General features: G+C 47.1%; 1 protein-coding gene across 7 annotated transcripts in view; it reads right to left on the reverse strand.

Annotated features, from left to right (window-relative positions):
* The window catches only part of TENM2 (teneurin transmembrane protein 2), an 892554-nt gene that overhangs the window by 191917 nt on the left and 688106 nt on the right, over positions 1-12531 (reverse strand). For all 7 annotated transcript variants that reach the window (XM_032465127.1, XM_032465128.1, XM_032465131.1 and 4 more), the window contains one exon: positions 5781-5903. In XM_032465127.1, coding sequence (XP_032321018.1) covers positions 5781-5903 — 123 coding nt within the window. The remainder of the gene's footprint in view (positions 1-5780; positions 5904-12531) is intronic.

Genomic DNA, 12531 nt, shown 5'->3' on the forward strand with positions numbered 1-12531 from the left:
GGAGGCACCTTGGCATAAATCTGCCTTGCAGATTATTCTGCCTCACATAGTTTTATCTATTGCAAATAAAGTTGAATTCAGAAGATTGCTTCAGTCATTACACCTCGTTTCCATTTATTTGGGAATCAGGACAACCATCTGCGGGTTCTGTTTAACCAAGAGATAGGCGAAAAGACTCTCTGAAGGAAATCGGATTCACTAGAGCTCGGCTGAGACACCAGCAGCCTGCTGTTGGCTGCCTACTCTAGGGGAACAGACGTCCATCCCGCGCGTCCACGGCGCCTGTGACGGTATTCACAACATCACGCAGCAACGGTGATTTCTATAAAATCCTCCAGCACTCAGGACTACCCGTGGCCTTTACATCTTTTGAAACCTCGATTTGTCACCTTAGATAAAAATGGCCAACTCTCTGCCACTCAGAGTGTTAACAGATATTTGTACATCTGACTGTCCAGGTGAACGTACGTCTCCATCAGCATGCAGTTCAGCTGATCAGCATTATTTATACAGCTGAAGTTTACTCAGTGGTCACTGCTTACCATGTAATCTCCTGATTCCTTTATCATTTTTTATTTTTCCTGCTTTTCGGATGAAAGGACCGAAACAGTGACTTGCCTTACGGCTACACAGCTCTTAAGGGGTGGAGCTGGGAACAAAAGCCACGTCTGACGGATTCTGAAACCCACACGTGTAACCAATATGCTACTGCATTTCGGACTCTGGGCTAAGTACAAGAGATGCAAAGAGACGTATATCCACGCGAATCACAGGGACCAACTTCTGGGTGTGAGGGTCTCTCTGAGAGAGAAGCATGCTGATGCCAGCCAGGGTGAATGCAGCAGGTAGTAAATTATGACCTCATTATTAATACCACCTCAAGCCATGGTGATGCCAGGTACAACAGAAAGTATGCCACTTGGAGCGGGGTGTGGGTGGCAATCAGGAGCTGAAATCCACCAGTGTGATGCACTGAAGTGGTACCCATCTGTAACAATGGCAGAATAGCATGGCTTCGAAAATTAAGGGAGTGGTCGCTCTGGTACGTAGGCTGGTGGGGTACTTGCCAGCAGACGTGCAGTATTGTAATGTTTGGCTCTAACATAATGACCCCTTGTCCTTCTGGGAACTTCACCGACTTTGAAAAAGCCCCATGCAGGGAAGTGATCATTTTGAAACCCTGGGCTGTGTTCACTGAGAGGCTGACGAGAGCCAGAGGAAGAATTACCAACCTCCCTGCTAATCTGGCTCCTAGTACCGTACATTAAGCCAACTAGTAAAATCATTATGAAGTTTTTGCTGAAAGGGCAAGTGTAGAAAAACATGTTTCTAAACAGAATAACAGTCTCTGCCATTTTTTTCCAACTTGCATACCATCTGGAAATCCTGATTTTTTTTTTTTTCAAAGGGTAGGAAAGAAATGTGCTCCAGGCACAAATAAATGTTTACAGCTGAGTTATAAACCGAGAATGGTGGGGCTTAAAACAGACAGGCTGGCAGTGATGGAACTCAAGCTGCAGTGAGACAAATAATGCTGCGAGGAGCAGGCCAGCTCGTTTCTGCACATTGGTCCTTTTGGATGGGAAGTCCTGTATCCCCTGACCTCATCACACACATGTTGGAGGAGAAGTCTTCACTGGGGTTTTACTTAATTCTTTGAAGGTAAAGGACAAAGAGGAAGGGGCAGAGTTATCTGGCTTGACATTCTAAAGGCAGCCTTCGAGTTTGGAAAATACAGCATCTCATCAGAAGTGGCAGCCCGTGGAGGCTCGTTAAATGGACCGACTGAGAGATGTTAGGATGATGCCCGTGACGACTACGAATATTCATGGATCTCTTATTAAGTGCCCGATACCACACACTGTGTTCTGTAAGCACCGTCTCATTCATGCTGGACAGGAAGCTCATGAAGGAGGGGGTACCATTTTGCAGATGACCAATCAGAGGCCGAGGGAGGACAAATGACCTACTGACATTCACACAGCTGCCAAGTGACGGAGCTGGCGTTTGTGTCCAGCCACTCTGTTACAGAGGATCTGTCAATGCAAAGTTACCAAGAATATATTATACCCAACTCTTGGTCAAGAAGGAAAAACTGGTATTACGAGTCTAGTATTTCTCCCTAGTCGCCAATCATCTGTAGTTACAGGCAAGTCCAAGAAAAGTAGCAACGGTTTGCACACGATCAAGAGCTGTCAGCCAACTTTTTCCGTAAAGGGCCAGACAGTAAATACTTTAGGCTTTGTGGGCCGTGTACCCACTCAGCTCTGCTGCTGTAGAGCAAAAGCACCCCGGACAATGAATGAACGTGGCTGTGCTCCAATAAAACTTTATTTGCAAAGACAGGCAACTGGCCTGATTTAGTCCAGAAGATGTCGTTAGCTGACCCCAGATGTAGAGGTCACCTTGAATGTAAAATGAGTGATACGTTTTGAGAATGATCCACGAAATTCTACTTGGGATTTCACTCTTAGGACCAGTGCACAAATTGGCTAGAGATGATGTGCCCTTTAAAAGTTCTTGTATCCACTGACTCTAGGTCTAGCCAATCAAACCGGATTCCCTTATGTTATCTGACCAGGTCAGAACATTGTATTGAATCTTCGTTCTCAAGGCTGCTCTAATCCCAGATCTATAGAAAATGTGCTCCGTGCTCTTGTAATGAAGATGTATGAGTTCATTCCTTTTAACATAGAAACACACTGGAGATGGTGAGTGATCCTGGCGGTCTGCGGGCTCCCCTTCCTGGATGGGAAACCCGACAACCAAATCCACCACGTTAAGGTTTAATTGAAAGAGAGGATGGAGGGGAAGAAAAAAGTCATGAACAACAACAAATGGAAAAGGGAAGACAAAGGCCAAAGAACATATATTCTCCCAACTAATTAATCAAGTGCTTTGTTCCCACTAACATCAGAGCGTGTAGGCTGCCCTGTCTATTGGACTCCTTTCCAAATCTGAGCAGCGTAAACACTCCTAAAGACCAGGTAATGAAATCTCTATCGATGTGCCATCTTAGATGGGACTCACATGCCCATGTTTTGCTTACATTTTAATTTGCTTCTGCTGGATATTCACCCAGTAATTGCTTAATAAGATTAACCTCCCTGGCAACGTGTGGTGTATCTTGATTAAAACATTATCGGAGTGAAGGATTATCGCATAGCACGGGAAAATGGAGGGGGTATTATTTAATTAACTTATTGCCAATATATCTTGATTGTCTCTTTGAAACACTGGAAAAGTAGTCGATTGGAATTGATTCGGGTTATCTAAATGTATAGAATGGGGGAGTGGGGAGGAGGTAGGTCACCGGGTAAAGAAATTCAAACCTAAGGTCATTTTCTTTAAAAAGAGTCATGTAGGTGCGCAGAAAACCAAAACCTTTCTAGTTGTTCTTAAAACTGAACTTCACAACTTCAGAAGAGATCTGGTGTCTTCAGTTAGAGTATCACTTTGGTGTTCAGAAAGATGCTCTGAGTTTTATTTCAACTTTAAGCAACTGTAAATTCTCACACTTTTTTCTAGTGACGAAATTCACTGGGCAATGATTTGGCAACCATTTTTCTGTCTCATCGCTCACTTGGAAAATATTCTATTGTGCGTGATGTTCTAGGACTTAACACAACATTTTCAAAAGCGTGTTGCATCTGAGGGGAAAAAATTCTGCTCTTTCCAAAGACAGCCTGGAGTCTGTTTCTTTGTGAATTTTGAGATGACATTCTCTTAGTTAGGACTTCTGTCCTGCTGGTGTGGGATGCTGAAGTTGGGGTGGGGGTCGGAAATGAAGCTTAATCACAAACAAAAGGAGTGGCTGACCTTAGTTTATGGAAGGTAATGCTTATCGGTGATTCCCTTTTGTGAAGAATGCTATTTAAAAAGTCTTTGTACATAGCCTTAGTGTGTACATACACATAAAATAAACCCCTGTGCACAGAAGATGCATGTTCACTTCCAAATGTGTATTCTGCATTTTTTCTCAATGGACGGGCTGCTGATTTGCAGAATAAAGGACCTTTGTGGACCGAACATAGGGGAGACCGCTAAAAGTGCTTCTCAAAGGGCAACGCTGTGGACATTCGGGACAGGATAATCCTTTGCTGTAGGAGGCTCCCCTGTGCCTTGCAGGATGTTTAACTACATCTCAGCTTCTCCCTGCTCGAAGCCAGTTGCATCCTCTTCTAATTGTGACAATCCAAAAAGTCTCCCGACATTGCTGGATGTCCCCTAGGGGACAAAACCAGCCCAGCTGAGAGCCCCCCGGAGTGAGGGAAACTCAAGTGACATTGACGGGGAGTGTCAAGCCCTAGAGGCGAGCAGACTGCAAATCTGAGACCCACAAATTTGGCTCCTGGCTCTTTGGTCAGTTAGGGCAGAATATACTTTTCATCTTCAGGTCTAGTTTCAGTCACTGGATAATGGAAAGCATATAATTTCATCCTCAGATAAAACCTTTTCATGCTTACTTAAAGGTAATTTAGCGTCATGATGAGGACAGATGAGTAGAGCAATCCTTAAGGACTGGATCAAAAGACGAAAAAGTCACACTTGAAGCATGAGGACAGCTCTGGAGAGAATAATTTAAGCGACGTTAGCATGTCAGGGATGAGTAATCTGTACCTCTACAGGAAGATGATTCTGGAATCTTCTCTGCGGAAAATGCCTGATCCAGGAAACCCCCACCAGCTCCCCCAAAGATGCGCTGGGCACAGAAACCGAGTTCAAATTTGTAGCCGCCTACTTGTCTGATTTCAGGTAAGTTTCGGAAACGTCCTGGGCTGCAGTTTCTCCGAGATAATTTTTCTCCCTTTAGAGTTATTGAAGTTACATAAGGTCAACCAACCCTGGCACACAATAGATGCCCGGTAAGTGTTTCCTTTCCCATTGTTGAAATATACCTGTGGGCTGTTTTAAGACACTAAGAAACGTGGGGGTGAACTGCCCAGTGTGCTAAGAGGCAGAAAAATTCTGTGTTTGGAGAAACCCTTGCATATGATCTCTCCGTCTGTCATTCCCATCCTGAACCAAGCCTCCGGGCTGCACGCCGGCCAGCCTAGCGGTGCCACTGGCTGCTGCTGACTTTGAACTGCCCCACGTCCTCACCTCCTCACGGTTCTGTTTTCTCTACTTCTCCTTGGCATCTTGTTAGCACCTATTTTTCACCCCCCTGCAAAAATAGTTGCCTGATTGTTTCAGTAAGCGTTTCTCTGGCCCCCATGACTGTTCCAAGAAGAGAAGCTTTGTTCCCGAGTTGCCCCAGCTCCTTTCTCTGTTCCCCCAAAGCGGCACGGCCCAGGGTCTTTCTCTTTGATGCCAGGCGGGCCAGGCGGTGCTTCCTCCCCGGGGAGGCTGCGTTTCTCCGCTCGGGAGCGGGCTCGAGCCTAGTGGCACGCGCCGCCTGCTGCTCTCAGCTTTCTCCATCAGGCAGGACCTTTTCCAGCTGCTGCTGTTCCTGCTGCTTCTGCCCAGGCCTTGAGATGCTTTCAAGCAGCTCCAGACCGTGCCAGTCACTGCAGATAGCAGAGGTATGCACACTGCTCCAGGCGGGCGCCGTGCCAGCTCCGAGTGGCTCCAGCCAAACCCAGTTCACAGACAGGAACAGCAGACAGCTTTTAACGGGGACACCTAGGAAAGGAGGTGCTTTTCCGCCCTCTTTTTCTTCTTCTTCTTTTTTTTTTTTTTTTTTGCATACCTTCCCAGATTTACCAGAACCAGCTGGCGGGAGCGCTGAATTTTCTTTCCTGTGACCTTAAGAGGGGAAGCAGCAGCTGTAACCTCACCTTTGCCTCCAGATGGCATTGTCGCCACATCATCGTTTCCTGGTAAGCCGGTCCTTATCCCATTGTTAAAGGTGTGTCCATCTGCCGGCTGGAGTTGCCAATTGAGTCCGAGCAGATGCATTGCTGCGGGAGAGAGAAAGTAATGAAAATATGAATAGGTAATTCAGCAATGCAAATGTCAGGGGGAGGGCGAGGTGCCTTTTCCAAGCGACTACCTTTTAAGGAAGCTGCAGTTCAAAAACCAGCTTGCCCTAGGTCTCAGGGATGAGCTAAATACAGAAAGCAAGTTGCGGGGGGGGGGGGGGGGGGGGTTAGGTCTCCTCTCCCAGTGTGGCTTTCACAGCCTCCTGGGGACAGGATCCGAGGCGGCCGGCAGAGGAGGGAGGAGGAAACACAGCCCAGACCTTCCAAATGGTGCCACCAAAAAAGGGAAAATGCCCCTTTGGAGCTACTGTTTATAGACTGGCTTATAGACAGGGGGCATTGGCAAGGATGATTTTCCCGAAACTACTCAAAATGTGAATCTGTTTCAATTCGAGGCTACCCAAATGGGACCAGCCTGCTGGTCTGGTTCAGACAAGAATATTACCTGCACAGAAATGCCAGTGCAGCCCCAGTGTCTGCAGGTGCACTAACCCAGGATAAAGCCCACCTCTCTATTTCAGACTTTAAAAATATTTTTCTATTCAAGCAAACACCTTTCAGCCCATGGTGGGAAAAGCTCGGGGGTGGCGGTGGGATGGAATCCTTTTCTGGAAATAATACGATTATGAGTCCTTCTCTCTCCATCTCCCCCTCCCTCCGGCCCACACCTGCTCCACCCTCACACTTCATCGAGGCACAGAATGAGACGGAAAGTTCTGAAGCACTGCCTCTTCTCTGCTGATCAAACATGCACATCTGCAGAATTCTTGCTGTATTTCCATGTACACCTCAAACCTCCAGACACAAACTTCCTTCTGGTCCTCCTTGTCACTCTGCTGGTGCCAACTCCCCACGTCCCAATTAGTCGAGCAAACTCGATCTACCTCTATGCCTGAAGGTTCTTGGTGAGCTGTTTTTCCTGCATGGAATGAAAGGCAAATCCCACACACCTGCTTTCTGTCAAAGTCCACAGCTAAGAAATGCTTCCTTGGCGAAAAAAAAAGGCGTTCCTTCCCCTGCGCATTTCTCATCCAAACAATAACCACCCTGTGTCTGTCTGGCATTTCAGCCGGACACAGGCTGATGCCCTGGCTACGTCTCCAGCGCTGCAGGAGGTAAAGGGCTGTTGACAGCGAAAGGTTCTGAATACAACGTGGGGATGGGAGCAACAATTAACCACAGGGAACGCAATTAACAATGCTTAGGAAATTGTTCACATAGAAATGAATTCAGCGTGCCTACCACCACCTAAAGCCAGGGTGCATTCTATTAGGTTAAAATCCCACCTTCAAATCTTACAGCTCAGACTGATGGCTACGGGTGAAGGTGGCGAGATGGCCCGGTGAGTATGTCTGCTTTTTTTCTTACACACACCCACATCTTAGAACCAAGTTTTCTTTCTACATATTACTCCGAAATGCAAGGGCCACTGCTCCAACTCTGAGATGAGACATGTTAATAAAAGTGACATTTACTGTACACTTTCTGTCAAGGTAACACCTAATTTTCTCCTGTAGTTTATCTGTTACAGGTAGGTCACTTACTTGAAGAGACCAGATTCTACTGCCTCAAATAATGACATATTTTCACTGTACAGAGGTCAGGAAATGAGAACTAATCGTGGCAGCTTCCAGATAACGATAACTTCTGATTTGTAATTACCAGGTGAAGGGAGCCAAGGAATTAGCTATTATTAAATGATTTTAAAAATTACTATTGGGTTATTGGGGCTTGCCGTGAGCCACGTTGCTGCTGCACTGGAGATACGGTTCTTTCAAGGAGGGTCTCTGTGTTTTAAGAGAGACACAGGCAGGTGTGGCAGGTGCAGCTGGGGCCCAGACCTAACAAAGCTTTGATTTGTACATCTAGAGAAGGAAGCGGTGGGTCCATCAGCGAAGGTGACAACTTCCCCGTGTCCCATCAACATGAAAACTCTTGTCAACACTGCTCGCCTCTCCTAGTACTCAGTCTTGTCATTCCAAGGTGCAAAACAGGGAAGGGGGTACAGCTTAGTGATACAGCACATGCTTAGCATGCGCAAGGTCCCAGGTTCAATCCCCAGTACCTCTGTTAAAAAAAAGAAAAGCAAAAAAGAATCCTGGAAACCCTAAGGTACAGAACATACTGCAACCGTCAGCTTAGGGAGATTAGCAAGCAAGCAACACCCCAATCTTACTGCACGTACAGAGGGCGCCCACAAAACTGTGGTCTCTCGGTTTGCAAAGACGCCTGCCCATCCCTGCTTTTTGTTCTGGGTTCCATAGCATCTCTTTATATATATAAAAAAAGTATTCTGAAAACAAGAAAACTACAGATGGGGTGAGAAGGCTTTGGGTCAGAGGATCCAAGTATCTTCTCAGACAACTCCCAGAAGTGAAAAGGAAAATAAGAAAGTGAGATGGAGGTGGGGAAAGGGGAAAAGCCAGATCCGTGGAGCACAAGCTCCGGCCTCCCAGCAGGAGCGATGCAGCAAAAATGAAACTCAAGTTTGGGCATATTTTCTGCTGTTGAGTTGAATGTTACGTAAATAAGTGAGAACTATATTGGGGGTATAACCACCTTCTCTCTTGTTTTTTTCTGGGGTGGGGAGAGAGGCTGAAATAGGCTTTTCTTTGTGCTTTTTTTTTTTTTTCTTGGTCAGCTATTCCTGCTCTCTTACTTGAGTAGGAAAATGAGAATATCTTTCTGCCTGTAGGGATGGGCTAAGTTATCCTTAGGATGAAGACCCAGGGGAGCTGTGGAGTAAATGAGTTTTCTGACTAATGAGAACTCTTTCTCTTATTCTGCTACTGATTTGCTTGATGGCGGAGGCTGAGAAATCAGTCTCTCTGTCAATCTCCCCCTTTACCTTTGGTAAAGGTTTCCCTTTACAGGTAGGATAATGGCTACTCAGGGCCAGAGGGAGGCTGGGCACCTGCTGCCCCCGAAGATCGAGCAGAGCATACAGACATACTCAAATGTAGAAGGCACTCTGCAAGTGTGCAGTGGACTAGGTAATGACACATGGGGACGGATTTGAGGGGCTGGATTGGAGGACACTACACTCATAGATTAAAAAAAAAATAATACAAAGATGTAAAGGATGGAATGAGAAGTGCTGACAACAATACGGGTGGGTCTGCAAAGAGAAGCTTTTCGACGATCAGGATGATCGATGCCTGCTGCCAGTCCTCGGACCCCTTTGATGGCCAGCACGGGGGTAGACAGTCCACAGATACTACCTGTAGACTCACAGCTCACGTCGGAGTGGGTGCTAGCATCATGGCCATTTCACAAATGAGGAAGCTGTTGACTGTGAAGTCTGACCACAGGGGGACTTTGGAAATCTGAGGGGGATTACAGCGGGAGGTGGTCGGCTGCCCCATATTTCACAGTGACCTGGTTTCAAATTCTGGTTTGCAATGGGGTCCCAGCAAACCTGGTCTCTTTCTTGCACCTCATGATCATCTCCCTGTGGCTGGTGAATGACCATTTTGTAGGGTCAGCACCCCTTCCCGACGAGGGTGACAGTTCCTCACTGTGTTGAATTCACCACACAACTCTGCATACCTATTTTCCTCTGCCACACGGTCAGCCTGGGTCTGGAGTAAAGATAGCCCAGCCCAGAGCCATGGCTGACCAGTGACAGAATACAAAATGAGTGGATGAAGGAACTGTTACTGCTTAAGCCACTGAGGGTTTGGGGCTCTTTGTTACAGCAGCATGCCTAAGCCAATCTTGACTGATACATTCACGTGTACGGCGAGTGAGAAATTCCATTCTTATACACTAGGCGTCTGTGCATTTCTTAGAGTCATTTATTTATAGGGTCAGCAGCCTTTTAAAAACCCAGTCAGGAAGAGTGAGCACAGATTTAGGGCCACGACATTTGTCTCTATAAACAATAACAGTAAATAGCTCTTTAAACATTATGTCATAGTATTTCCAATTGTGATCTGCTCTCAGAATCAGACTCAGAGTAGCCAGAGTTACTACTTTTTTAGCTCAAGATTTGGCCTCATCGTTTCCTTCCAAACATCTGGATCAATGGGGTGGTCCCCTCGTCCACTCCCTACAACTGCTCCAGCAGCTCGTCCCAAAAGGCCCTATTCAGACCATCTGAGGGTCAGATGTGAAATGAGTTTGGGAGACCCTCTCCGTCACCCCCCACCGACAGCCAAAATGCACGATTTATCATGATTTGACAGGCTCCGCTCCAGAGAGACCCTCAGATGCAACAAGGGGCTCCACGGGTCAGCAGGGCTGGAGCAGGGGAAGGCTCCCAGGGGAAGTCCGTGTACTCCAGGTGCAGCTGGGAAATCAGCCACTAAACACACGATAGGCAGCCAAACTCTGAAAACATCCCTCTGGCTAATTGGAGAAAACTTTCATTGAGTGTGGAAAATGAACCAAGGCCGCATGGACAGACCACACACAGATCCCAGATTTCAGCAGGAATAATAAACAGACCTACGTGGAGTTAGGGTGATGTTTTCTTACTCAAGTTGCCTGTTTTTGTGCCAGATAGGTTTTGACGGAAATGCTCAGGGGAGTCAAAGCAAATGTAAGAGAGAGGGGTTCGCGGCAGGCACGGGATCCTCCAGCAACCGTAAGATGGGAGATTGTAGGCCCTGAAAGTGGCAGCTCGGAACGAGGGTTGCCTGAAATAGTAATTAGGGGGTGTGTGGGCCCTGCTGGGTGCCACGGAGAACCTTCCGTGCTCACCGGCTGGCCAAGAATCAACTTGACAAGAGGGCCAATCGATACGTCAGCCACGCTCCCCAGAGAGCTGCTCAGCTCCTGCCTGTCAAGGAGGGCAAACACCGGGGCCACGGGTGTTCTCTGTTTGCTGAGCAGGCCTCCAGGAACAGGGGGTATCTTGAAAGATCAGGCTTGTCGATACACAACCGGGTGAAGAGACTGGGCTTTCCCTCTGAAAATGAAAGACTTCAGGCCAGCAGAGCTTAGGGAGTAGAGAAGAGAGCCAGGCTCACTGGGCCTCCTGGCTCAGCCTGTGCTCAGACTCACCAGGGCCCTAGAAATGATGGCAGAGCGCCTTCAGGGTCCAGATGGGAAGATGGGAAGGGTCAGGGCTGGGTCTCCCTGCCTCCACGCCAGCCAGTTTAGTCAACACCAGGGCTCCCGTGGGAAATGTACTCAATTCCGAAAGGGCCACTGCCCAGGGGAGAGGAAGAACCACAGCTGGAATGATCAGGGCTCAAAGGCACCAACGCTAACCCTGAACTTGCACAGGTAATCTGCAAAGGGCACTTGTGAAACTGGTAGTGAAATTTAACACGTGGAAATGAATCTACACTCAATAGATTCCAGGCGATGAGGAATATTTATTTTGGCACTGTGCCAGGTACTGGGCTAATTACATTATTTGCATCATTTATTCATCATTTATCATTCAGGAGATATTTACTGAGCACCTACAGTGTGTGGGTGTGTCCGAGGCCCAGGAACAGAGCAGTTAAACAAGATAAGCTCCTTGCTGTCATGGAACTTACGTTCTAGTGGGAAACAGAAATGAAACATGTCCGTGAGAACTAGAGAACAGGGCTTGGGAATGCTGGGGTGTGGGGGTGGGGTGGGGAGGGACTGAAAGTTTCCTTGTTTACTGGTCAATGATGTCTGTGATGGGGAACATTTGAGCCAAAGCCTGATGGAAGTCAGAAAGCAATTTGTGCTGACATCTGGGGATGAGCATTTCAGGTTCAAGTGAAGTTAGGGGAAGAGGAGAGAGGGGGTGCTGGGAGAGCTTGGGGGTGGGGCATGGGGGCCCTTGGAGGGGGACTCTGCCTGGTATTTGGGTGAGATGGGATGACACTGGAGGGTTCCAAAGAGGATGAAAGCTCACTTATCTTCATTCTCACCCGGCGAGATGATCATTTAATCTACATCTTCTAGATGAGGAAATTGAGGCTTAGGGAGGGTAAGTGACTTGCCCAAGATCACACGGCCAGTAAATGGGCGATCTGGGATTCAGACCTAGATACGTGGACCTGCACCGTCCATGCCACGCTCTCCTGCTAGTGACTCACTGCAAGTCCTCACCGGCCCCGCAAGTTCTTTAAAGGAACCGCTACTTAGGCAGGACAGAACAAGGCAGGTAAGTTACAGCACCACTTCCTAAATATGATCGAGGCTCACCCGGGAACAGACTCCCTTTGTAAGCAGTCATTAGTCCTCTATAAATATAAAACCCAGTTTGCTGCTTAGCTTAAAGGAATTGCCAGACGACTGGAAAAAGAAGTTGTGGTGTATTTATACAGTGGGACACTAGTCAGCCATAAAATAAACAATAAAATAATGCCACCTGCAGCAACATGGATGGCCCTGGAGATTGTCATTCTGAGTGAAGTAAGCCAGAAAGAGAAAGAAAAATACCATGCTATCACCCATATGTGGAATCTAAAAAAAAGAAAAAAAAAAAAAAAAGAGGACACTACATCTACAAAATAGAAACAGACTCACAGACATAGTAAACAATCTTATGGTTACCGGGGGAAAGGGGGTGGGAGGGGATACATTTGGGAGTTTGAGATCTGCAAATGTTAGCCACTATATACAAAAATAGATTAAAGAAACAAATTTCTTCTGTCTAGCACAGGGAACTATATTC

Source organism: Camelus ferus, chromosome 22, assembly GCF_009834535.1.
Source record: "Camelus ferus isolate YT-003-E chromosome 22, BCGSAC_Cfer_1.0, whole genome shotgun sequence".
NCBI lineage: Eukaryota > Metazoa > Chordata > Mammalia > Artiodactyla > Camelidae > Camelus > Camelus ferus.